General features: G+C 42.3%; 1 protein-coding gene across 2 annotated transcripts in view; it reads left to right on the forward strand.

The window, feature by feature from the left end:
- The window catches only part of tln2b (talin 2b), a 75,448-nt gene that overhangs the window by 39,351 nt on the left and 11,904 nt on the right, over positions 1 to 24,193 (forward strand). For both annotated transcript variants that reach the window (XR_010168376.1, XM_063912731.1), the window contains exons 13-47: positions 362 to 545; positions 1,019 to 1,132; positions 1,503 to 1,611; positions 2,240 to 2,448; positions 2,688 to 2,786; positions 3,330 to 3,497; positions 3,832 to 4,126; positions 5,385 to 5,551; positions 6,312 to 6,440; positions 7,597 to 7,710; positions 7,854 to 7,967; positions 8,105 to 8,239; positions 8,439 to 8,567; positions 8,699 to 8,801; positions 9,764 to 9,972; positions 10,394 to 10,513; positions 10,893 to 11,090; positions 11,568 to 11,707; positions 12,210 to 12,303; positions 12,712 to 12,801; positions 12,926 to 13,048; positions 13,645 to 13,788; positions 13,960 to 14,145; positions 14,272 to 14,412; positions 15,097 to 15,278; positions 15,936 to 16,068; positions 16,182 to 16,283; positions 16,397 to 16,567; positions 17,302 to 17,448; positions 18,610 to 18,711; positions 18,850 to 18,969; positions 19,631 to 19,777; positions 20,773 to 20,939; positions 21,294 to 21,477; positions 23,703 to 23,828. Coding sequence is in view for 1 of the 2 variants with exons in the window: in XM_063912731.1 (XP_063768801.1) it covers positions 362 to 545; positions 1,019 to 1,132; positions 1,503 to 1,611; positions 2,240 to 2,448; positions 2,688 to 2,786; positions 3,330 to 3,497; positions 3,832 to 4,126; positions 5,385 to 5,551; positions 6,312 to 6,440; positions 7,597 to 7,710; positions 7,854 to 7,967; positions 8,105 to 8,239; positions 8,439 to 8,567; positions 8,699 to 8,801; positions 9,764 to 9,972; positions 10,394 to 10,513; positions 10,893 to 11,090; positions 11,568 to 11,707; positions 12,210 to 12,303; positions 12,712 to 12,801; positions 12,926 to 13,048; positions 13,645 to 13,788; positions 13,960 to 14,145; positions 14,272 to 14,412; positions 15,097 to 15,278; positions 15,936 to 16,068; positions 16,182 to 16,283; positions 16,397 to 16,567; positions 17,302 to 17,448; positions 18,610 to 18,711; positions 18,850 to 18,969; positions 19,631 to 19,777; positions 20,773 to 20,939; positions 21,294 to 21,477; positions 23,703 to 23,828 (5,095 nt within the window). In the remaining variant the exon portion in view is untranslated. The remainder of the gene's footprint in view (positions 1 to 361; positions 546 to 1,018; positions 1,133 to 1,502; positions 1,612 to 2,239; positions 2,449 to 2,687; positions 2,787 to 3,329; positions 3,498 to 3,831; positions 4,127 to 5,384; positions 5,552 to 6,311; positions 6,441 to 7,596; positions 7,711 to 7,853; positions 7,968 to 8,104; positions 8,240 to 8,438; positions 8,568 to 8,698; positions 8,802 to 9,763; positions 9,973 to 10,393; positions 10,514 to 10,892; positions 11,091 to 11,567; positions 11,708 to 12,209; positions 12,304 to 12,711; positions 12,802 to 12,925; positions 13,049 to 13,644; positions 13,789 to 13,959; positions 14,146 to 14,271; positions 14,413 to 15,096; positions 15,279 to 15,935; positions 16,069 to 16,181; positions 16,284 to 16,396; positions 16,568 to 17,301; positions 17,449 to 18,609; positions 18,712 to 18,849; positions 18,970 to 19,630; positions 19,778 to 20,772; positions 20,940 to 21,293; positions 21,478 to 23,702; positions 23,829 to 24,193) is intronic.

The raw sequence follows: 24,193 nt of genomic DNA on the forward strand, positions 1-24,193 counted from the left end.
CAGCACAAACACATAATTGCTGCCTCTCAAAACAAGCCATAATTAACCAATGGAGTCAGGAGCATCTGTTGAGCTGGGCAGCAACACAGGCATTTTTTTTTCCTGTACCATATTTTTTATGACAATGCCTGATCACTGTGAGGACAGTTGTTAGTGTGATAATTGTTTTAATTATAATATTGTAATTTCCATGATTTAAATTAGTAACGGTTGCGCTGTCATATGGGACAACTATCTGAATACACAGATGCACTCACTAGTAACACAACGAAATATAGTCAACACCTTGACACCTAGATTGAATGTGTTTAATTATGAATTTCAACATGACTGCACCTTTCCCTTTTTTCTTCTGTATCAGGTCCACAATTTTGCAGCAGCAGTTTAATCGTGTGGGTCGTGTGGAGCATGGCTCAGTAGCACTTCCAGGTATAATTCGGTCTGGCTCTATTGGCGGCCCTGACACCTTCAACATGGGAACCATGCCCTCCGCCCAGCAGCAAATCACCATGGGGCAGATGCATAGAGGACACATGCCCCCGCTGGTGAGTGAGAGCATTTAAACCTTCAAGCAAACATGGTGTCCTGGATAAATGTCATAGTTCCTATTTATCAACAGTTTTTGAAGTTAAATTGTAGCACCCAAACCTTTAATTCCCATATGTGTTATTCAAAAACTGTATGTGGAAAAAAAAAGAAGGAATTGATGAAATGAGAATAATGATCAATCGAGTATGTTTTGTATTATAATATTAGAATACCGTGTCGAGGTACATTAAGAAATATCATGCAAATTAATCTGCACATTAGAAGCACTGCTTGTCGTCCCTGCTGTCAACAATGGAGCACAATGAACAATACAAAGGAGCTGTGAGAGAGAAAGGGATTGAACGTTTCTCATAATCGCCCATCTGTCTCTTGCGGTTATAGACATAAGATTGAAAGACACAATACTTATTATGTATTTAAATTGCTTTTGTCATTTTCACTCTCTGTCTCTATTGTTTGTTGTTGTCAGAGTCTGGCCCAACAGGCCCTGATGGGGACCATAAACAGCAGTATGCAGGCTGTGCAACAGGCTCAGACTGACCTGGGATATGTAGATAATCTGCCTCCACTGGGCCATGACTTGGTAAGTCTTTTCACTTATTGGGAAATATTTTAGAATGGATAGAGACACTATTAATCCACATCGTTTACAGCAATTCCTTTCAGTTCTCATGAATGTTTGCTTTCTGATATTGTAACCTCTGGTTTTGCAAAGACAGATTAGATAGAATTAAGTGTTTCCATCTCATCAAAGTCCATGGTATTTCTCAAATATAATTATAACACAGAACTGGCTGTAAATAAGGAGGCTGTATTTTATGCTTGAGTGTTTCCAAAGCTGTAGGTGTTGTTCAGCCCTAGTCCTTTAATCCTGTACGAGAAAGTTTATGTGAACTGAAAATCACCCACTGTGATGAAAGCCAATAGCTCTGCTTTTCCTCCTCCACCAAAAGGCGACCAGGGTTTGGGTTCAGAACAAAGTGGATGAATCCAAACATGAAATCCACTCTCAGGTTGATGCCATCACTGCTGGAACAGCATCTGTGGTCAATCTCACAGCAGGTGAGTGCCCAGGAGAATATTAAACAGCTTCAGTATTCATATATTTCTACACCAGAATTGTGGCTTTTGAAGTCTGCGCTGGGCAAAGCTCTAAAGGAAATTGCTTTTCTATAGAAATATTGTTTTATTCTTATATTACTGTAACCCCAAGGTGTGAATCAATATAACTGTTTACTGAGTTAAGCCCTCACTGATGATGAGCTTTTAAACAAAAGTGGTTTTCGATTTTTTTCTCCTAATAGAAATTTCTACCGATAAATACATATTCAAACTTTTTATCCTTAAGCTCAACTAACGGGTAATGTCTCTCTCTCTGCTTCCCTTGTTGCTTGGCCCAATGCCCGTCAAGTTCCTGCCGGCTTTTTTGTGGGTTTTAAGTTTACCACACCATCTGTTTGGCTGCACTGGTTCCCTGCACTAGCTAATACAACGTTTTTCTTCTTCATGGCCACTTACTTCATCAACATTCTCCGTGGATCTCAAATAGACTCTGATTATGACATTGACACTGATATGTTACATTAAACACACAAACTGCCTCGTGAATTAGCTAAACTGAAGTGACAGAAACAAAACAAATTAAAATGCACTGAATAGTTTGTTATGATGTTGATCCATTATTTTACAGGTGAGCCCACAGAAACCGACTACACAGCGGTGGGCTGCGCCATCACCACCATCTCGTCCAACCTCACTGAAATGTCCAAGGGTGTCAAGCTGCTTGCGGCTTTAATGGATGATGAGGTGGGCAGTGGACATAAGCTCATGGGCGCCGCCAGGATGCTGGCAGGAGCTGTGTCAGATCTGCTCAGATCTGTTGAGCCTGCAGCCTCCGAGGTGAGACGCCCACTGATTATTGTACTAACTTGGACTCCATCCTCCACTGAAATCTTAGTAGCCACGAAGCCTCAAACAGTGTTTGACTGCATGTTGATTGTTTATCAGTGTCCCAGAGAAGATGAAGGTATTCTGGGAGGATTTTTCTATCCAGAAATCTGTTTCATATAAATCATGTGGGCCTCTGTGACGACAGGCCAGGCTGGAGTAATAAATGTGGTGATGTCATTCTCCCACAGCCCAGACAGACAGTGCTGACTGCAGCAGGAAGCATCGGACAGGCCAGCGGAGACCTGCTCCGTCACATGGGGGAGGGCGAGACCGACGAGAAGTTCCAGGTTGGACACCACCCACTCACTGTTCCTATGACACTGCCTGCCAAACAGGAAGACACAAATTCTCAGGCCCCCTTTAAAAATGTCAATACATATTGAAGTTATCACCTCAGACTCTACTATTAGACTGTCACGTTATGGGGATTTTGTAACAAAGATGGACAGTTTTTAGTAGTAGAATTTAGTGCAGTGTCTCAGACAGCCAATAACACAGTTATCTGTAGCCCTAAATATCTCCGTCATTTTTGATTTTATATAGAATTATATTTACCTGCCAATTACACATCTTTTAGTTCCTAGATATGTTCTCATATGGATACATAAAGCTACACAATATTATTTTTCTCCCCCTACAATTCATAAAATCTTTCTGCATATGGCTTATTATTATGTTATTTTGCACCCCATTTCATTTTTGTATGCATTTGATGTCCAATATTCACACTCACACAGATTGAGCTAAAACATTTACTCTCCTGGTCCCTTTGCTCACTTGTGCACAGCTGTGCAGTGTTTTAGTGAATGACATTGATTGATATGTTGCAGGATACCCTGATGAATCTGGCCAAAGCAGTGGCCAATGCAGCTGCTATGTTGGTCCTGAAGGCCAAGAACGTGGCCCAGGTGGCCGAGGACACCATATTGCAGAACCGGGTGATCGCAGCTGCCACTCAGTGTGCCCTGTCCACCTCACAGCTGGTAGCCTGCACTAAGGTACTGATTTAAAATAGATCATCTCAGTAGCCAAGTAGGTAAAGGACATACCAACATGCAGGAGGTCACCCAATAGGATGTATGACACTGACCATTACAGCTTTTTACTCAAGTTTACTATGATGATGTGCAATATTGAAAAAGAAATTCTGTCTTTGTGTCATATCTTAAACATGTAAGTGACTTTTTTTAAATCAGAAGCTTTTAAATCACAATTATAATGGTCCAAGTTATTATATTTGGTTACCGCAAGATGATCTTTCAACTGTCATACAACTCATTGACTCTTTTTGACATTTTTCTGAGTTTCTGCTGATAACTGCGTGTGTTGCAGGTGGTGAGCCCAACAATAAGCTCCCCAGTGTGTCAGGAGCAGCTTGTGGAGGCTGGAAAGCTTGTGGACCGCTCTGTCGAAACTTGTGTCAAGGCGTGTCGTTCAGCCAGCGACGACGGCGAGCTGCTGAAGCAGGTCGGGGCAGCAGCCGGTGTGGTGAGCCAGGCCCTCAGCGACCTGCTGCAACATGTCCGACACTACGCCACCTGCGGAGAGCCCATCGGGCGCTATGACCAGGCCACAGACACCATCATGAACGTCACAGAAAACATTTTCACCTCTATGGGTGACGCTGGTGAGGACAAAAAGGAGTACTAGTAATGCTTTCAATCAAAGTTGTTTAGTGTCTCTCAAGTTTTTGTTTACTCACAACATGGACCAAACAGTAAAAGCAAATCAGGTGATATTTAACAACTGCTTTCATTTGACTTCTTCATATTTGTTTTGACTACATGACGGCCTCAAAATATTGTATATGTATGTGATATGTATTTTTGTCCATGGTAAGAGATCCAAAAGATCCTGTTGAAACATTGTCAAAGCTCAGGCTATTTGTTATGGTTCGAGCCATGAGGCTGTAGAATTTCCAAAACCAGCCAATTCTCAAGGGGTTGCTGAACATGTCATCCAAAACCACTACATAGCGCTCAATCTGGTCTCAATCAGTGTCATGCCGGCTTTGAAACTTAACAGAAAACATATGACCAGGGCTATTTTGGAAGGACAAACCTTTTACATGCTATAAATCTAAATATAAAGAGAGGAAAAAATGTAAAATATGTTGCGCTAGATCAGCATTGAGTGATTAGAGTCCATTCTACCAATAGTGTATTGGTTAATTCTCCAGGCCATTAGATGTAGGTTGTAAAGCTTTAGATGCCTTGTCTTGCACAGACTTCTCAGAGTTATTTGAAGCTTGAGGTGGGTGTTTGGGAAACATAGCTTTTTATAGTGTATCCATGGGGAGATGTTTCATGTTTCTGAAAGACTTTGATTTGTGTAAAAGAAGGTGACTCACTAGATACCTTCAGCTATAAGTTCATACAGGTGAAAACAATGGTATGACTAAGCTAGACTAGGACACTCACAGAAATGTGTTAGTGATGCGTTAGGGTATGGTGATAGTATAACACCAGGAGATGAAATTAATTTGTCTGCTGTCAGACGTACTGTCATTCTGTTTCTACTTAAAATAGCTCTAAGTTTGTTAGGCGGTGCTCAACATTTTTGCACCAATTACATGAAATATCTTCATCTTTTATTCAAGTCATGAGATGAGTCAGAAATGATATTTCCTTGGGTTACTTTATCGCTACAGTCTGAGCTCATTGTCGGGAAAATATAATAAATAGACAAGTCTGAAACTTAAAACATCCCTTTCAAAAAGATGTGGCTGTCAAATGGATACAACAAACAGTGCTTGTTGTACAGATGTATAGAGACTCCAAATCAGTTTTCCCTCTCAAACTTAATTTCAGCTGTGATATGGGTTTGTCTGTTTGCGTGGGGCATCTGCCTTTATGTGCTTACTTACTGTCTGTATGTGTGAACAGGTGAGATGGTGCGCCAGGCCAGGGTGTTAGCCCAGGCCACCTCTGACCTGGTCAATGCCATGAGGTCTGACGCAGAGGCAGAAGTTGATGTCGACAACTCCAAGAAACTCCTGGCTGCAGCCAAACTGCTGGCCGATGCCACAGCTCGGATGGTGGAGGCCGCTAAGGTAAGAGTGTAAGATGTTCAGTCTCACAATGTTATGTAACAAATATAATTTATTATTTTTTCAAGCATTGAGTTAGTAAAGTTACGTTTTTAAAAATCGTTTTTGACTACCCCTATCTTATTTGTTTCAGAGAATATGAGATTACTTTAGTTATTTAGAACTTAATTCCAAATGAATACGAAAGACAACAAGTACATCATTTATCACCATTTTTCAGGTTCATCCACAGCTGGTCGTCCTGTGAATATTATTTGGGATTATATGGTCTTAGTTTTCTGACGTCAAACTGAATGATTGCAAGATCAGCTGAACTAAGTTGCTTTAATTTTATGGAGTTCACATTTTGGCATTACTGTATGCACTAGCTAATTTACTGTAAGCACTAGTATCATTTCACTATAAATAAAGGGTACAGCATCAGTGTCTTTTAATAAGCTCTTGGCACTGTCGAACAAGACACTATCAATTTAAAATACTCTGGCAAGTGAAACGCTGCCTATGACACATTAGATGTTTCTGATCTGTGACACATTAATCACCACATCACTGTCGTTATCCAAGAGGAAGTGGGAATCTGGCACTGACTGTTTCCTTGGAAACAGCCAGAAAGCAGACAGAGCTAAATCCCGTATTTGCATCCATTGCACAATGACTATAACCACAGTTATTAAACTTTCCTGGCTAAAGTCTGAATAGCTATTGTTATATAGTGTTTGTGTTTGTCACAAACATGTGTGTTTATGGGTGTGTGTGCTCTCAGGGGGCGGCTGCTTACCCAGAGAATGAGGATCAGCAGCAGAGGCTTAGAGAAGCAGCTGAGGGGCTCCGCGTCGCCACCAATGCTGCAGCTCAGAACGCGATAAAGAAAAAACTGGTCAACAGGCTTGAGGTGAGTAACTGGAGTCAACGTGTTCTCATCGTTGTGTTGTTTGACCTTGATCAAAACACAACACTCCTCCTTGTTTCTCCCTTTCCAACATTTCTGGCAACCCTTTGGTATAAACGTAGTAGAGATAAATGGAGAGTTGAATCACAAGACAAACAAAACCAATGCCGGAAGGACAATAATAAATTCATTTGTACAAAAATGGCCCATTTGGTTTATAGAGCTGTGTTATTTCTCTTTTACCCCTAGCAGTGAGCTATAAATCCCATTACTTCTGTGAATAAGCCATTGGAGTGTAAAGATCTGCGTTTAGCCTTTGGTATCAGTTCACCAATGACTACCCCCTCTTAGCTCGAAAGCGTGCAATGTTCATTTTCTAGCCACATAAAGTATGCATTACCTAGAGCTGGGATCAGCCTGCTATCGGTCCGCCTCCTTTCATCAGATGGACACAATAACGGGGCTAACAGTGGCCTCCATCAAGGAAATGAATAAGCCGTTGAAGGTCAAAGTGTTATGAATCTGCTGGTGTGCTTGTAACAATTATCCCTGTCACCCCTTTAAAACCCCATTCATCTTACTTGTGTTATCCTGACATACTGTCATGCAGCTGTGGTGCAGATGTGCATGACTTTACTAAAAATTAAATAAGAATAAGATGCCGATAGCTTGCAGAAACTTAGGTAGAAAATTTCCACTCCTACCTTTCCTGCCAATTCCAAACGCATTGTCAGTGTTGTTTACTTCTCTCTCTGTATAATGATATCATGTATCCTGGCTCTCTTTTATCATCCTTGCCTCCTCATCCCCTCAACAAGCAATGTGTTCTCCCTCTGTTTTCTGTCTTGTCAGCACTTCAAAGCTAGTCTTGTGTTTATGCATTAATTTGAGCTTTGTGTTGTTGTTTTAGAAAAAAATGTTTTCTGTGCGTTGGTTTTGGGAACATACGAAGAGGAAAGCAATTTGTTCTTATGAAATAAAGATTTAGCAAAGCAATCACATATGTTTCTCTCTTTAAACTAAATGTTTGGATTGTGACCCTTTTGATAAGAACAACACTGTCTAAGTACAGAACTCGACAGCATGATACTATACAGAGCAAAAGTGACTTCCACTCTCTTACTTTACTAAATGATTTCCATTTGTATCTTCTGAACAGATAGCTGCTAAGCAGGCAGCGGCCGCGGCTACTCAGACCATCGCAGCTGCCCAAAATGCTGCTGCTTCCAACAAAAATACAGCCTCACACCAACAGCTAGTGCACAGTTGCAAGGTATGATCATTTTCTTTTTTGCAGGTGTATTAAAAAAGTGAACTTGGAAAAAACAACCTTATAGTGTATTTTTCAGGCTGCTTTTTTCTATTTAATCATGATGTTGTGGATATAAAGTATTCATTATATATGTTTTATTACAGGCAGTGGCAGATAACATTCCCCAGTTGGTGCAGGGGATGAGGAGCAGCCAGTCGCAGCCCGAGGAGCTCGGTGCCCAGCTCACCCTCATCATGGCCAGCCAGAGCTTCTTACAGGTGACAACCTTCACCATGAAACATTCGGCAACGATCAAGCCCTCTGTCATCAGATACACACAAAATAATAATACACATAAACTGCTCATTTAGTGCTTATGAATGTGTTGTTGTTGTTTTCTGTCACCTTTGCTCAGCCTGGGACTAAGATGGTGACGTCTGCAAAGTCAGCAGTTCCCACGGTGGCCGACCAGGCTGCTGCTATGCAACTGGGCCAGTGTGCAAAAAACTTGGCTACCTGCCTGGCCGAGCTCAGGACGGCCACCCTGAAGGTATCTATATACTGTGAGATAGCAGAAGTATTTTCACTGATGCAGGAAATGTGTTGCCATCTCTTGTTTGTTGTAAGCCCAGTTCTTTGATCTCATTTGGAGATAGCAGGCACAGCATATAGGTTGTCATCCTGTCTGCACTGCATTATAGACAAGTTTATCTAAGCAAAATATATGTGTGTGTTTGTTTTGTTTGAAGGCCCATGAAGCCTGTGGTCCACTTGAGATCGATTCAGCGCTCAAAACTGTACAGACACTGAAGAGCGAGCTTCAAGATGCAAAGATGTCCGTCATCGACAGCCAACTCAAACCTCTTCCTGGGGAGTCGGTCAGTACAACATCTGCTGGGAGGTTCTGTTGAAACATTATACTGTAGATATCCAACTGTAAGCATACTAACATGATGAGATCACAACTATGAATAACATGGTTTATTTGTGTGTTCCATTGCTCACACAGCTGGAGAAGTGTGCTCAGGATTTGGGAAGTACATCTAAGGCTGTGGGCTCCTCCATGGCACAGTTGCTAACGTGTGCTGCACAGGGCAATGAACATTACACAGGTAAGAGAAGTGTTTTCTATACAGAAAGGAGGTTTCAGTTTTCTGAAGTAACCACTTAATCCATTACTTCTGTCTTGAGCAGTTACATTGACAGAATAGAAATGAGAAATCCTGAGTTTTTTTAATAAAAAATGTTTTCCTCCAAACTATGACGAGTGGGAGTGAGAGGATGAAGCAGGCATAACACATTATGAATCATTTATTTGTGCCATCATTATTGCTTTTAACTGAACCCTTTGAATCCAGTGTGGCTTGGCTGATTTGCCGTCAATCTTGCCCAATTGAGGGTCTCACGGGACAAGAGATGAAGACAGATAGAGAAAAGCATTTCTAACAATGAATGCTCCCAGGCAGCACTTCATGCTGTGGCCCACAGGGCTGCTCGCTACTCATTAATCTTATTTTCACTAGATTTAACATTCCATCAGCTAATGGCTCCACTTGGCTGGTTAATGCAATTTGATGCAATTTGCTGCTTTTCTTCTCGGCTCTGTGTATAATAAGTTAAGGGCACCTCCCATGTGGAGCCATATTTATTATATTAACTCATTTATTCAAACAATGAGAGCATTTCAGTAACACAGTTTGTTCTCAGTGTGGTACAGCGTGCTCCTGCCAGCTGATTTGCGAAATGAAATTCCAATTATAGTTAAGACAGGAGATACACATACAGTTGGTAATGCTTAAACAGGACCGACAACTAATGGGTATTAGATTCATGTTTAGTAAACTGTCAATTTCAATTTCTCTACAAACATTGTTACATACTCTTACAGAATAACTGTATAAGATGAAAGGTTCCGGCTTCATCTTCATTTTCTAGTATTTACTCGTACTTTTAACCACCACTGTAATGTATACTATTATTATATTCGAATGACTTTGTTTGCATCATTATAATCTGTTTATCTTTGTCCCTGTGATTGATATTATTCATTATAATTCCATCATGTATTTTGCAGGTGTGGCTGCTAGAGAAACAGCTCAGGCTTTAAGGACGTTGGCTCAAGCAGCCAGAGGAGTAGCAGCCAGCACCAAAGAGCCTCAGGCTGCGGCTGCGATGCTAGACTCGGCTCAGTGTGTCATGGAAGGCTCGGCCATGCTGATCCATGAAGCCCATCAGGCCCTGGTTCACCCGGGGGATGCTGAGAGTCAGCAGAGACTGGCACAGGTATCATAACTTCCAGTAACGTATACTCTACAGGCAGGGAAACTTATATAGCCATCATATTGTTCTTCTCAGGACTCTCATTCTCCTCTGCTGATTTATAAACATTCTTTCCATAACAATCATCCACCTCTAAGCGTTGCTATTTTCTCTCTGCTCTGTCTTTGCCTATTCCTCTCTCAGGAGTGCCAGAGTGAAAATGCTCAATATCCAGCAGCCCTTCAGGGCATAAACATATTGTTATGCATATATCTGTGACAGCAGCATAAATTAGTGACTAGGATTACTATGCACCTCGGTTAGCCCAATTTGCATTTGAGATGTTTTTCCCCGTATAGATGTGCTCTGGGACTGTGTATTGTGTAGCACATTGTTAGAATAAGTAATGGCAGTCCATATAACAGAGCATTGTGCTGTGTTTCAGGTGGCCAAAGCAGTGTCGCACTCCTTGAATAATTGCGTGAATTGCCTGCCAGGCCAGAAGGATGTTGACATGGCCCTCAGGAGCATTGGTGAAGCCAGCAAAAAGCTGCTGGTTGACATTGTGAGTCCCATCTTTACTTGGGGATTTCTTGGCATTTAGTTTGTATTTACACAGCATCTGTACTGCCACCTACATTATTATGCAGTCTGAATATTGAGTACTTCTTAATGAACGAAAAGCAGACAACTCTGTCTTTTCGTTCATTGATTCATGATTGTGACCATATATTTTCCCTGTCATTGTTATTTAAATGTGTGTTCTGTAACTATGCTACTGCCAAACTTGGCCAGGGCTATCTTTAAAAGGAGCATTTTAATCTCAATGAAATTTTCCTGCTTAAACAAAGGTTAAATAAATAAAAAATATTTCCATTTTATTCGATTTTTGATTGTCTGTGTTTTACATTAAGCCCTAATTGGTGTGTTTCATGTCTTTGAAGCTCCCTCCCTGCAGTAAGACATTGCAGGATGCCCAGAGTGAACTGAACCACACAGCCGCTGAACTCAACCACTCTGCAGGCGAGGTCGTCCACTCCTCTCGTGGAACGAGCAGCCAGCTGGCTGCGGCGTCGGGAAAGTTCAGCCAGGACTTTGATGAGTTCCTGGATGCTGGCGTTGAGATGGCAGGACACACCCAGGTAGGTTTCATGATCATACAACCCCCTCCACAACACATGGAGACAGTTAAATGGTAATTCACTTTCATTCAAACCTTTGATTGATAAAGTCTTCAATGCTTAGTGAAGAAATGTTCACTTTATTAACTAAAATATTTAAGCAATTTGTTAATACGACCTCTTCATCTAATTCACTCTGGCACATGATGTCCCCAAGAGCAGTTACGCAGTCTGATGTAATGAGATCTCATGATGTTCCTGTTCCGGTTATTTTGCTCATTAATTTGGAAAGATCGTCTGGGATTGGAGTTGATGTAGCATAACACCCAAGCTTAAATCAGGTTTAAAGCTGCCTGCTGAGTGAGGAAATAGATATAGGTGGTAGGGACAAATCAGATACATTCTTACAATAGTTTATCTCTTGACAGTTGTTGCAGATAAAGTAAATAATCTAACTTAAAATTCACCTGTATTTTTCTTTCTCCCTTGTCTGTGCAGAGCAAGGATGACCAGATACAAGTCATTGGTAATCTGAAAAACATCTCCATGGCGTCCAGTAAACTGCTGCTGGCTGCCAAGTCTCTGTCTGTGGACCCAGGTGCAGCCAATGCTAAGAACCTTCTAGCTGTGGCAGCAAGGTGCGATAAGTTGAAGATAGGGCGTGATATGTATCAGACGTTCTCTTTTTTCAGTACGTGTTTGTAAACTTAACCATGTTGTCTAAAATACCGGTATGAAATTAAGAGAAATCTGATTTTATAATTAAATGTCTAATAAAAAGTATCTTTGCTGCATCTGTATGCCACTCCCAAGCTGTGTGTGTTCGGTATTGCTAGAGGGATGTGCGTAGTGAGAAGCCGACAGCTGGTCCCGCAGGGCTTTGGGCCTGGCCGACTTCTTCCTGTCTAATTAAGAAGATGGAAGTCAATGCTAGGGCCTGTCTGTGCTCAGCAAGGCTGAACACAAACTCAAGAGAATCTCTGCACTCATGTGCGCTGTGTTAGTCCATCACAGCGAGGGGCCGGCAGTGCCATGCTTCGATGGGGGAGCTGAAAGCATGTGTGAGTGAAGCCGGGCTGTGTGTGTGCATGCTGGGGACACGTGAGCGCTAAAAAGCATGTGTGTGTCTGTGTGTTTCAGGGCAGTGACAGAGAGTATTAACCAGCTGATCACGCTCTGTACCCAGCAAGCAGCAGGACAAAGGGAGTGTGACAACGCCTTGAGGGAATTGGAGGTAGTCGTCCTCACATACACTGTACCACACACAGACTCCTTCTCTTCAGGACTGTTTGACTGTTGCCTGATTTTTTATCGAGGAAACTAAGTGCATTTTTTCATCCTTTTTTTGCATCTATTTTGCATTTGATTAATCCCATAAAGCGAATACTTGTAGGAGGATAATTAATTCAGAACTATAGGAAGTGCATTAGTGGCACCGGTTGAACTATACTTAAGCCACTGAAAATGGCAATAAGGCTGCTCATTTTAAAGGCTTGACTATGAGGATCAAGGCTTGATTTACATTTATAGTATTATTTTTTTCTTTATATTAAATTACTAATAAAAGTGTACTATGATGGCAGGAATATTTAGTGGTGTGTCCATTGTACTTAGAGTTCTCATCATCTCTGTCTGTGTGTAGGCTGTCAGAGGGCTGCTAGATAATCCCAATGAGCCTGTCAACGAGCTCTCCTACTTTGACTGCATCGAGAGCGTCATGGAGAATTCAAAGGTACAGGCTTTTTTAAAATAATTGTCTAATCTACAGTATATACTTTAACGGTCACAGATATTTTATATATTAGTTAGATGAAGATCTAATTCAAATATGTTTTCTCCATTTCCTCACACCTCAGGTCCTAGGAGAGTCAATGGCAGGTATTTCTCAGCACTGTAAAACAGGGGATGTGATGGCCTTTGGGGAGAGCGTGGGCGTGGCGTCCAAAGCTCTGTGTGGCCTGACGGAGGCTGGGGGACAGGTGAGATCACAGGATTATACTAATTACTAAATCTTATTAGCATGCTTTGGCATTCATCTGAGCTTTCACCTCTTCTGTACAACTTTTCCTGTTTGTTTTAATATGCTTAGACTTGATCTGGTTACATTTCAATTAGGAAAAACAAATTGTTGAGCATTTTCTAAAGGTTGTTACAGCCCTCCAAGCAATACATGAAAACAAATTCAAACATCTTGACATGAAGGAATCCATTCATAAATGCCATTTAAAGCTTTGCACGCTATGACAGATAGCCAGGTTTCATTGACTCCCATCCCTAAAGCTGAAAACTGCTACTCAACATTCAGTTGCCTTGTCTGTAAAAGGGCATACTGACAGCTCTTTTGTTTCCTCTGCTCAAAGCTCCCCTGTTTTGTATAATGTATACAAAATAATTGTACAAATGTATCTACCCATGTACTGTAGTCATGTGATCATATTTGTCAGAGAATGTGGACTGCATGTGGGGGGTGTTAGCTTGTCTTTGACAGCAAATGAATCATACAGAACAAAAATACCTTTTTTAATTTGAAAACTAAAACATTAATATAACCCTGTTTGTGTTTTCTTCTTTGCAGGCCTCATATCTTGTAGGTGTGTCTGATCCAAATAGTCAGTCAGGGCACGAAGGGCTGGTGGATCCCATCCAGTTTGCCAAAGCCCACCAGGCTATACAGATGGCTTGTCAGAACTTAGTTGACCCAGCCAGCAGTCCCTCACAGGTAAGATGGTTCAAACCCTGGCCAATGGGGACTGATCTTAGAACAGCTGTGTTTTACATAGATCTCTTGTGACTTAAATGAAGTTTCAAAACCTTAAAATACACCTGAGTGTTACTTTACACACCTCACTGGGATGCCTCATTTCATAAAAATCTACTTCCTGTTTGTCAGATCTTGTCTGCAGCAACAATTGTAGCCAAGCACACCTCAGCTCTCTGTAACGCCTGCCGCCTGGCTTCATCTAAGACCTCCAACCCCGTCGCTAGGAGACAGTTTGTCCAGTCAGCCAAAGAGGTGGCCAACACCACAGCCAACCTTGTCAAAACCATCAAGGTCAACTCCCCAACTGATCAAAACGTTGAGTGTAAATTTGTTACAGAGTTCCTTCGTGACGTGAGAAGCAGTGAATGTGTGTATAATTCAGTGGCTTACAGAAATACAAACGAATTAGACAAATATTTATATGCAGTTGTCTTGTTTCAGGGCTCAGACGGGGATTTTTCGGAAGACAACAGAAACAGATGCCGTGTTGCTACGACCCCTCTCCTTGAGGCTGTAGAAAACCTGTCAACTTTTTCCAACAACCCTGAGTTTGCCAGCATCCCAGCGCAAATCAGCCATGAGGTATTCAGCTAATTTGATGCGTGTTTGTTCAGAGCCTTCTTTTTTATTCTTTCCTCAGATCCTGGTGATTTAGCTTCATGAAAATGACTGGTTATATTCCATCAGGGACTCAGGAACATCCAATTAGCTTTTGCTTCTCACTCATCCTAGTGAAGCTACTCTTCAGAGAGGTTTCCTGAGAATGTTTGTCACTGCTCTCAATCCCCTTCAAACAGACACTTTTATATATGCCAACACAGAATGTTTTTTACTGCGAACATAGGGGGGAATTGGATTAAGGTCCAATGTTCCCTTTTCTTTTAATGTTTTAAAGACTTTAGGAGAAAGATGGGTTTTTATTTTTCAATCTTAGTGAAGCAGTCCTCTAAAACCTTTATGGCTGTAATCTGTTGGAGGGCAGTGTTTAACGGCACTCTTCTTCAGCACAGCTGCTCTAATCTTCAGCTTGTTAATCTAATTGTTGAGGGAGGCTTTGGCTGGTATCATAAAGACTAAAGGTGTTTATTCCTGCATCTGTATAAAGCTGCCTTTCTAATCTCATCCCTCCCTTTGATTGGACCTTTGATCTCTCCCAGGTAGTCGAGGAATATTAACACCTCTGTTATGCACATGTGGCTATCTCTTTGCTGTTGAGCTGCTCCCTTGGCTGTTGTTTCACCTGCACTAATCTTTTTATTTCCACAGGGCTCAGCATCTCAGGAGCCTATTGTGCGTTCAGCCCGCTCCATGCTCGATAGCTCCACTTACCTAATAGAAACAGCCCGCTCACTGGTGCTCAACCCCAAAGATCCTCCCACATGGTCCATACTCGCCGGCCACTCCAGAACAGTCTCTGACTCCATCAAAAGTCTCATCACCTCCATCAGGTTGGTATTATTCCCCTCTTCTGCCACATCAGTCTCTGAAGGATTATCTTGAATCAACGTTTGTAATGATTACCCACAGAAAATATGATTCTGAAGTCAGAGGGCTTACTCTGTGATATTTGCTCTCATTTTGTCAAAGGTAGTAACCGACCTACATCTATCTGGTCACCATCCTCCAAACAAATGCATATATTGTATACTCCCAAGATAAATACGGTCCACAATAAACTGCATTTGGTCATAACATATCTTCAAGTGTGCTTTAAAGTGTGCTCAGGGTGATGGGGAGACCCTTGGCCATTAAATCCTGTAAAACCCTCTCTGAAGGTACAACAAGCAAGATAATGGGAGTTTTAGTTTCACGTTAGTACAGAGTCAGGTTAGCTGTTTCCAGGCTAGCTGCTGTAGCTCAATATTAAGCATACCGATATAAAAGTGGTGTACATTTTCTCATCCAACCCAGTCAGAAAAGTGGATGAAAATCTTTCCCGTATTATCAAACTATTACTTTTAAATGCATTTATGTATCTATTTCAGATACATTTTGGATGTTTATACCTTTTTCAATATTTAAACTGTTTAAATCTATTTTAAATGTATTGCACAACAATGTAGAACATTATTAACCCATGTATTTGTTATCATTTCTGATAACAGGGACAAGGCACCAGGACAGAGGGAGTGTGATTACTCCATTGATAACATCAATAAGTGTATCCGGGACATTGAGCAAGCTTCCCTAGCTGCAGTTGGGCAGACCTTGCCCTGCAGAGATGATATCTCCATGGAAGTGAGTTCAAGAACCTCATCAGCTCGATCTTTTCCGAGAGAAAGAACTTAATGGGATCTGTGGTCTTTCCTCTGTGACTTATACCGTAATTCTCTGCTGTTGTAACTCACCAGGCACTCCAGGATCAGCTGACATCCTCTGTGCAGGAGATTGGGCATCTGATTGATCCCGTCTCCAGAACGGCTCGAGGCGAAGCTGCCCAACTAGGACACAAGGTACTGGTCTGACCATATATCCCTTCATCCCTCTGGATTTATAAAGAAAAAAGCATTCTCTCTGTCTTCCGTCTTGTGATGAAATCTTTCCTCACTAATACTTCTTTTCCCAGGTGTCCCAGCTGGCCAGATACTTTGATCCCCTGATAGTGGCAGCGGTGGGCCTGGCCTCTAAGCTGCACGACCACCAACAGCAGATGACCATTTTAGACCAGACCAAGACCCTCTCTGAGTCTGCCCTGCAGATGCTCTATGCTGCCAAAGAAGGAGGCGGAAACCCAAAGGTGCTAAGCCGCTCCTATAGACACAGTCTGTTTAGCCTATATTGACTTATATTACAACGGTCACCTGAAATATCAAGCAACATTTCAGCAGTTTAGGACAGTAACACAGTCACGTATTTTCCTGGGTTTATTTATTTTAATAAAGGGGATCATGATGTACATCTGCATCATTTTCTGAAATTCTCTATAATATTTTCTTTTAGCTATAAGCCTTTGTGCTCATTTCAAACCCAGAATAAATCAGCAGGAGCTCTTGCTAAGTTTTATGATTCCCTCTTAGCTTTGGAATTGATTTTAGTTATTGTTTTCAAAACCTCTGTTTACTACACAACTTATAACCCCTGGTGTTTCTGTTGTTCTTCAAGCCCAGCCACCATAAGTAAAGAAAAAATACAAAATCTGTCAACCCCTTGCCTACGTTAATCAGTGTAAGTGAGAACTGCAGGGAATGTGTGCTCCCTGGGAAAGTGCTACATGTCATATTTGTCTTAAATTACATTCACTGGAGATAAAAACTAAAATAAACAACATAGTTAATTTTGTTACATTTTGATTTTTAATCATTAGAAAATAGAGCTAGTTCAAGTCCTTACAGCAGCAGGAACCCAGCCTGGTGAAGTGTCCTTTAGTGCGATACTGAGTACTTACCAGCTGTAGGGACATGATGATGAATTTCATTCTGCTCAGACCAAGACATTGTTACAGAAACGTTAATCAGCTGGCTGTGTCCGCAGGCATCCCACACCCACGATGCCATCTCTGAAGCATCCCAGCTGATGAAGGAGGCGGTGGACGACATCATGGTGACTTTGAATGAGGCGGCAAGTGAAGGAGGGATGGTCGGGGGCATGGTGGAGGCCATCGCCGAATTCATGGGCAGGGTGAGTAAGGGTGTGTTTGTGTGTGTTTTGATAGAGAATGCATCAGTGTGATATCAGTCTGCTCAGGTGGTGTTAAATGGATTTCAGGTTGACACTTATTCCCAACCTTAAGGCAAAATGAGCTTTGCCTGTAAGAGAAAAACTCCACAGTGAGTGTGCTGGGAGTTTGTCCTTGTCAGTGACTCTCATTAGTCTAGTGGATGACAAGTTTTAAACCCACTGGTGATGTTAGATGTCACTCATCATACTGGGGGACATGTCACTGTGTAGACATCGCAGTTAATAATTGGTGATGATCTGCTCATACCCAGAAAATATCCTCTTGGCTAAGATCTTTTTTTCCTTGTGTTTTTAATTAAATTTTACCCTCAGCTTAAACGCAGGAGAGCATCAGTCATTAAAACCACACTTAGCATTAAGTGGCCCCATTCTTCAAGAAGAAATACATAAAGAGGTTTATATTTTCTCAATTATGGCTTTTTAATTGTTAATAAATTATATATCAATTATCTTGTACTGTAAATAGAACCTGGGTGGCCAATAGTATGCATCCATCGTTGGTATTCACAACATATCTGATTTATCTTTGAAGCTGCCTCGTAGTTATTCAAGTCAAGTTTATTTATATAGTACATTTAAAAGAACCTCAGTTGACCAAAGTGCTATCCAGTTTTAAAATAAGACAATAACCAATCAGCCCTATTCAGCTTTCACAGCTGGAGAAAATGTTGCTAAGGTAAAAAGAAAAATCCTTTCAGCAACATCCAACTTGAAGAGTAATAACTTTGGGAAAAAAACAAGACAATCTGCATTCGAAACTTTTGCATCCTTCACTTGATTACACGCTGACACAAACCAAAGGCCCCTCAGATTTTAACATCTTAATAATACTAAACAATAAAGCATTCATTATACAATGCAGAACGCAGAATAATATCATAAAGGAAAAAAGTGTATAAGCTATTAGACCAGGCCTTTAAAAAATAGTGTAATAATTCTTACCAATTAATGGAATAAGCAAATAAAACCGTAGTATGCTTTATATTAAAAGTGATACCAAACGAAACAAAGTCTCACATAAAATAAATTGGAGTAACCACTGAGGATAGCTAGGTACTATGTCCTATGGAGAAATGATCACAAAAGGGTTAATCTTCACAGCTGGATGAAGGAACACCTCCCGAGCCTGAGGGTTCGTTCGTGGACTACCAGACCACCATGGTGAAGTACTCCAAGGCCATCGCCATCACTGCGCAGGAGATGGTGAGTGCACTAAGATATTAACGCTTGACTCTATGTGTTCTCCATTACATTTCTAATCTACCATGACAATATTTGTCAGTAGGTGTGAAGAAACATCAATCTGCCTCTGCTGATGATGTATGTTCTCTCTGTCAACAGATGACCAAGTCAATAACCTGCCCTGAAGAGCTCGGTGGCCTTGCCTCTCAGGTGACGGTGGACTACGGACAGCTAGCACACCAAGGACGCCTCGCTGCAGCCACCGCAGAGCCAGACGAGGTGAGAAGCCATGCTCTCTGTCCTATGGAGCCTGTGGGGAAAAATGAAACGATGTTATAAAAGATTTAACACATCCACAGTATATCTTTCTTGCAATTGTGCCCCTGAAACGTCAGACTGAAATATCGGCTAAGGGCTGTATTTTACACCAGAAACGCTTTCGGATGTATTCACTCACGCAGTGATCAGAGCAGATGTGAGCTGTGACGCCCCTTCCTCAAGGCTGCTCCAGACTGTGTGAGATCAAACAGAAATAAACCCCTCCAGCGTCCACACAGACTTTTCTTAAAGCTTCTCTGTGTAGTCCAGAGGACAGCAATGTGTGGAAACATTGCACTAATAAGCGCACAGCTCTTATCAATATCTTGTACATAACAGGCTGCTAGAAACCCTGCTGGTTACCATAGCGACATTGTGCCTCTAAGTACAAGTCTAAAAGCCTATAGTGATGCTCATAATGAAGTACCACCCACCCGTGAATCTCAGTCTGTAAATTAAAGGTGTAGTGCCAGCATTCCCTCTGTGAGAAGGCTTAAATTCATTTTCATCCAACTGCTGGAATAGAGACGTACCAGTTAAGGACATGAGTGCAATTGTTTCGTACAGTGACACAAATGAGAAGATGGATGCAGCGTAAGTCGATGCTTGGTTCTGCTTTCAGGTTGGGTTCCAGATAAAGACACGGGTGCAGGAGCTGGGCCACGGTTGTATCTACATGGTGCAGAAGGCTGGAGCTCTGCAGCTCAGCCCCACTGACAGCTTCTCCAAGAGGGAGCTCATCGAGTGTGCCCGTGCAGTCACAGAGAAGGTAAGCCCTGAAGACTGGAACTGGTACAACATCTCCTGTAGAATGGAGCTTTGCACATCTTCACTTTTTAGGGGAAGTCTATCTTTTGCTTTTAGAAGTGTATTGTATGCATATCTCAGTACAGTTGCTGTATATGTACTTATTCAAATAAAGTGATAAAGATCATATGATTGTGTATAGCTGCAAGAAGATGCAGTTCAGGCGTGAATAACTATTTACTATACTGTTACAGGTATGCTTTGTATTTTAAATATTATTCATTGTTATTAAGGGGTTGCTTTAGGATAATGTGTAGCTAGTATAAAGCCAGAAAACTATATTGTTTGTTATTTTAGGTGGGAATAACTGATGTTTTACTTTATTTTTGTACCAGTCATGCAGGTCATGTGAGCATGCTCTCCTGATCAGCCCCACACTGTGCCTTTAATGATAATACTAATGTCCCCCTGCTGCGACCCCGGCTGCATCTAGCTGTGCTGCTCACACATTAGAATTTCTCTCCACTCTGAGCAATGAATTGATAAAGGGCTCATACGAAACGTGAATAATTTGTGGTCGTACGTTTGCTTGTACGTGAAGCCTGTGCCTGTTTGAAATGCACCTCTCAGGGCTCTCCATTTGTTTAGGAGGGACTGGCAGAGAGCAGTCTTCAAGGAAGATGTGTGATTTGCAGATTCAGGCTCATTGACTTAATGTGATTGTGCAGCAGACTCTAATTTGATGCATGTTTAACCCCGTTCCCACTTCTTACTCCCAGCATCCTCCTTTAATCCAGCTCGACCATATCTTTCACTCTAAATATTTACAATCTCACTCCCCTGATTTATAAAGGCTCAGCCAACATCCTGCAAAGAAAAAAAGCTGCTGGTTAATCATGAAAAATATGCACACTACACCAAAACTAGGGTTATTCTTATGTGCTTTTTACACCTCTGAAAAACAGCGTGTTTGAAAGACCTCTCTGCATATCTAATGCTCTGCTTCACATGTTCCAGGTGTCCTTGGTACTGTCAGCTCTGCAGGCAGGGAACAAAGGCACCCAGGCCTGTATCACAGCAGCCAGCGCTGTTTCTGGCATCATCGCTGACCTGGACACCACCATCATGTTCGCCTCAGCAGGAACACTGAGCCCTGAGAATGAAGAGTCTTTCGCTGACCACAGGTGCAATAACCTTGACCAACAGGCAATATTAAATCTGTAATTATAGATGATGTTGAAAAGGTGTGATGTGTTCTGAGAAAAAGGGTTGTATAACATGTTTTTACTAAGATTTCAGTCGTAAGGTTTCTACATTGTAACCTCAGAGCTCCCTTTTTTTTTGATGACTCACTGAGCAGAAATGCAGTTTGCCAATAAAGCCCAATATTTGGAAGCTCTTTAATTAATAATTTTTTTTTTTTTAAATGTCCATTCTTAACACACATTCTTTTACAAAAACAACAGCTTTATTTCGTATTGCTGGTACTTGAGTGTGACTGTGCAGCAGATTGTGACACAGTGTGTCCCGTCCTTCAGGGAGAGCATCTTGAAGACAGCCAAGGCGCTGGTGGAGGACACCAAGCTGCTGGTTGCTGGTGCCGCATCCAGCCAGGAAAAACTGGCCCAGGCTGCCCAGTCCTCGGCCAAGACCATCACCCAACTCACTGAGGTGGTCAAACTTGGAGCCACCAGCATGGGCTCTGAGGACCCCGAGACACAGGTGATGAAAATATATTGTTGGTACTTTTAACTTTCTAACAAAAATCAGTTATTTGGCCATTATTGAGACTATTCAAGGTGACACAAGTTATGCTTCTTGTTTTCGGAAACATTTGAACAAATATCTGCTGGTGTTTGATTCATTTTGGGCTTTTTTTATATCTGTGTTACTATCCTCGTATTGTATATGTGGGATGGAAATTAAATTAAATGTAATACAATCATTATTTGGTGACACTTGACACCTGATACATACTTTTAATGCTTTATCATTTTCTTATAGCACTGTATCATTGGTATAAAAACTCATATATCATTCATAATGCTTTATAACGATAATTTTATAATTATTAAAAAGGTGTTTTTTAAAAGTAATCTAATACCTCATGATTGCCAGACATTGCCGGACGAATTTTCTACAAGGATTTTTGTATTGCATTATAGACACGGGAGACTTAGAAAGTTTGACCATTACCATCCATCCAGCCATCTTCTCACGCTTTTCCGTCAGGGTCGTGGAGGTAACAGCTCCAGAGCCCCAAACCCTTCTTTCCCTGGCCACATCAACCAGCTCTGACTGGGGGATTCTAAGGCACTCCCAGGCCAGCGAAGAGATATAATCCCTCCACCTGGTCCTAGGTCTACTCCTCGGTCTCTTCCCAGCTGGAAGTGCCTGGAACACCTCCCTAGGGAGGTGCCGTGACCGTGGGACCGTGCGGTAAAGCGACTGCAGTACAGCTCCCGCTGCTCCGATTCTCCGGCCCATCTCACGCTCCATTGTTCCCTCACTCGAGAACAAGACCCCAAGATACTTGAACTCCTTCACTTGGGGTAAGGCTTCATTCCCTACCTGGAGTGGACAGTCCATCGGTTTCCTGCTGAGAACCATGGCCTCAGATTTTGAGGTGCTGATCCTCATACCAGCCGCTTCACACTCGGCCGTGAACCGATCCAGTGAGTGCTGAAGGTCACAGACCGATGAAGCCATTAGGACCACATCATCTGCAAAAAGCAGTGGTGCAATCCTTAGCCCACCGAACTGCAGACCCCCTCCCCCACGACTACGCCTCGAAATCCTGTCCATGAATATCACAAACAGGATTGGTGACAAAGTGCAGCCAACCCTCACCGGAAATCGGTCCGACGTTCTACCGAGAACCCGGACACAGCTCTCGCTTTGGGAGTACAGAGATTGGATGGCCCTGAGTAGAGACCCCCTCACCCCATACTCCCGCACCACCTCCCACAGTATCTCCCTGGGAACCCGGGCCTACGCCTTCTCCAAATCCACAAAGCACATGTAGACCGGATGAGCGTACTCCCAGGCCCCCTCCAGGATCCTTGCGAGAGTACAAAGCTGGTCCGTCGTTCCATGACCAGGACGAAATCCACATTGTTCCTCCTCAATCTGAGGTTCGACAATTGGTCGGACCCTCCTTTCCAGCACCTTACGGTAAACTTTCCCGGGGAGGCTGAGTAATGTGATGCCTCTGTAATTGGCACACACCCTCTGATCCCCCTTTTTGAAATGGGGAACCACCACCCCGGTCTGCCACTCCTTCGGTACTGTTTCCGACTTCCACGCAATGTTGATGAGACGTGTCAACCATGACAGTCCCTCAACACCCAGAGCCTTCAGCATTTCTGGGCGGATCTCATCCACCCCCGGGGCCTTGCCACTGTGGAGTTGTTTAACTACCTGAGTGACTTCCCCCCCGTGAGATTGGAGTTGATCCCCCTTCATACTCCAGCAATGCCTCTAACATAGAGGGCAGAGTTGTCGGATTCAGGAGTTCCTCAAAATGTTCCTTCCACCGCCCTAACACCTTATCAGTTGAGGTCAACAGCGTCCCATCCTTGCTGTACACAGCTTGGATGGTTCCCTGCTTCCCCCTCCTGAGGTGTCGGACCATTACATTTACACTAAACTAAACAGAACTCAAACCATCTATTGTAACACATTACCATTATACTATTATATTGTAGTATCAATTTAGAATGATTTGAATGTATATTTCTCTGCACCCAGCATTAGATTCATTTGTAATTGTGATACACATTGTGTCTCCTCTGTGTGTATGCCTGTATCTCTTCCCTTCTCTACTGTAAATCTGAACTATCATGACCGTGATGAGGGCAGCGGTGTTAAATCCTCTCCCCAGGCTGCTTCTGATAAACCTGTGCCCTCACCATTGTGCCGTATTGATTCCCGCTCTCTCTCCTCAGGTGGTTCTGATAAACGCGGTGCGGGATGTGGCCAAGGCCCTGGCCGAACTCATCAGCGCCACCAAGTGTGCAGCGGGCAAGCCAGCTGACGATCCATCAATGTATCAGCTGAAGAGTGCGGCCAAGGTAAAGGAATAATCCGCTTTAACAAATGACTGTCATATCTAGTTTAGCTGTGTATTTATTTCAGCACTGTCTCCAATTTAATATTCAGCGTATGCCTCCCCACTGAGAGGATACTGCAGACAATGTAGATATGTGTTCTAGAAATTATCTCTTTGGAGTGCTGCTATGTTTGTTGTATCTGGTAGTTAAAGTAATGCTTTTTCAAAAGAATGATGACAGTCCTTGAAGGTTTGCAAGACATTCAGTTTGTCTGTCTTATCTGCATTTGGGACTAAACCCATCACTACAAATCTACATTGTTTTCATGCATTTGTGTGTGTGAGATAGAAAGTGAGTTTGCGTTATTGAGAAATAACTGTACCCAC

The sequence above is a fragment of the Eleginops maclovinus genome, chromosome 2 (assembly GCF_036324505.1).
Source record: "Eleginops maclovinus isolate JMC-PN-2008 ecotype Puerto Natales chromosome 2, JC_Emac_rtc_rv5, whole genome shotgun sequence".
Lineage (NCBI taxonomy): Eukaryota > Metazoa > Chordata > Actinopteri > Perciformes > Eleginopidae > Eleginops > Eleginops maclovinus.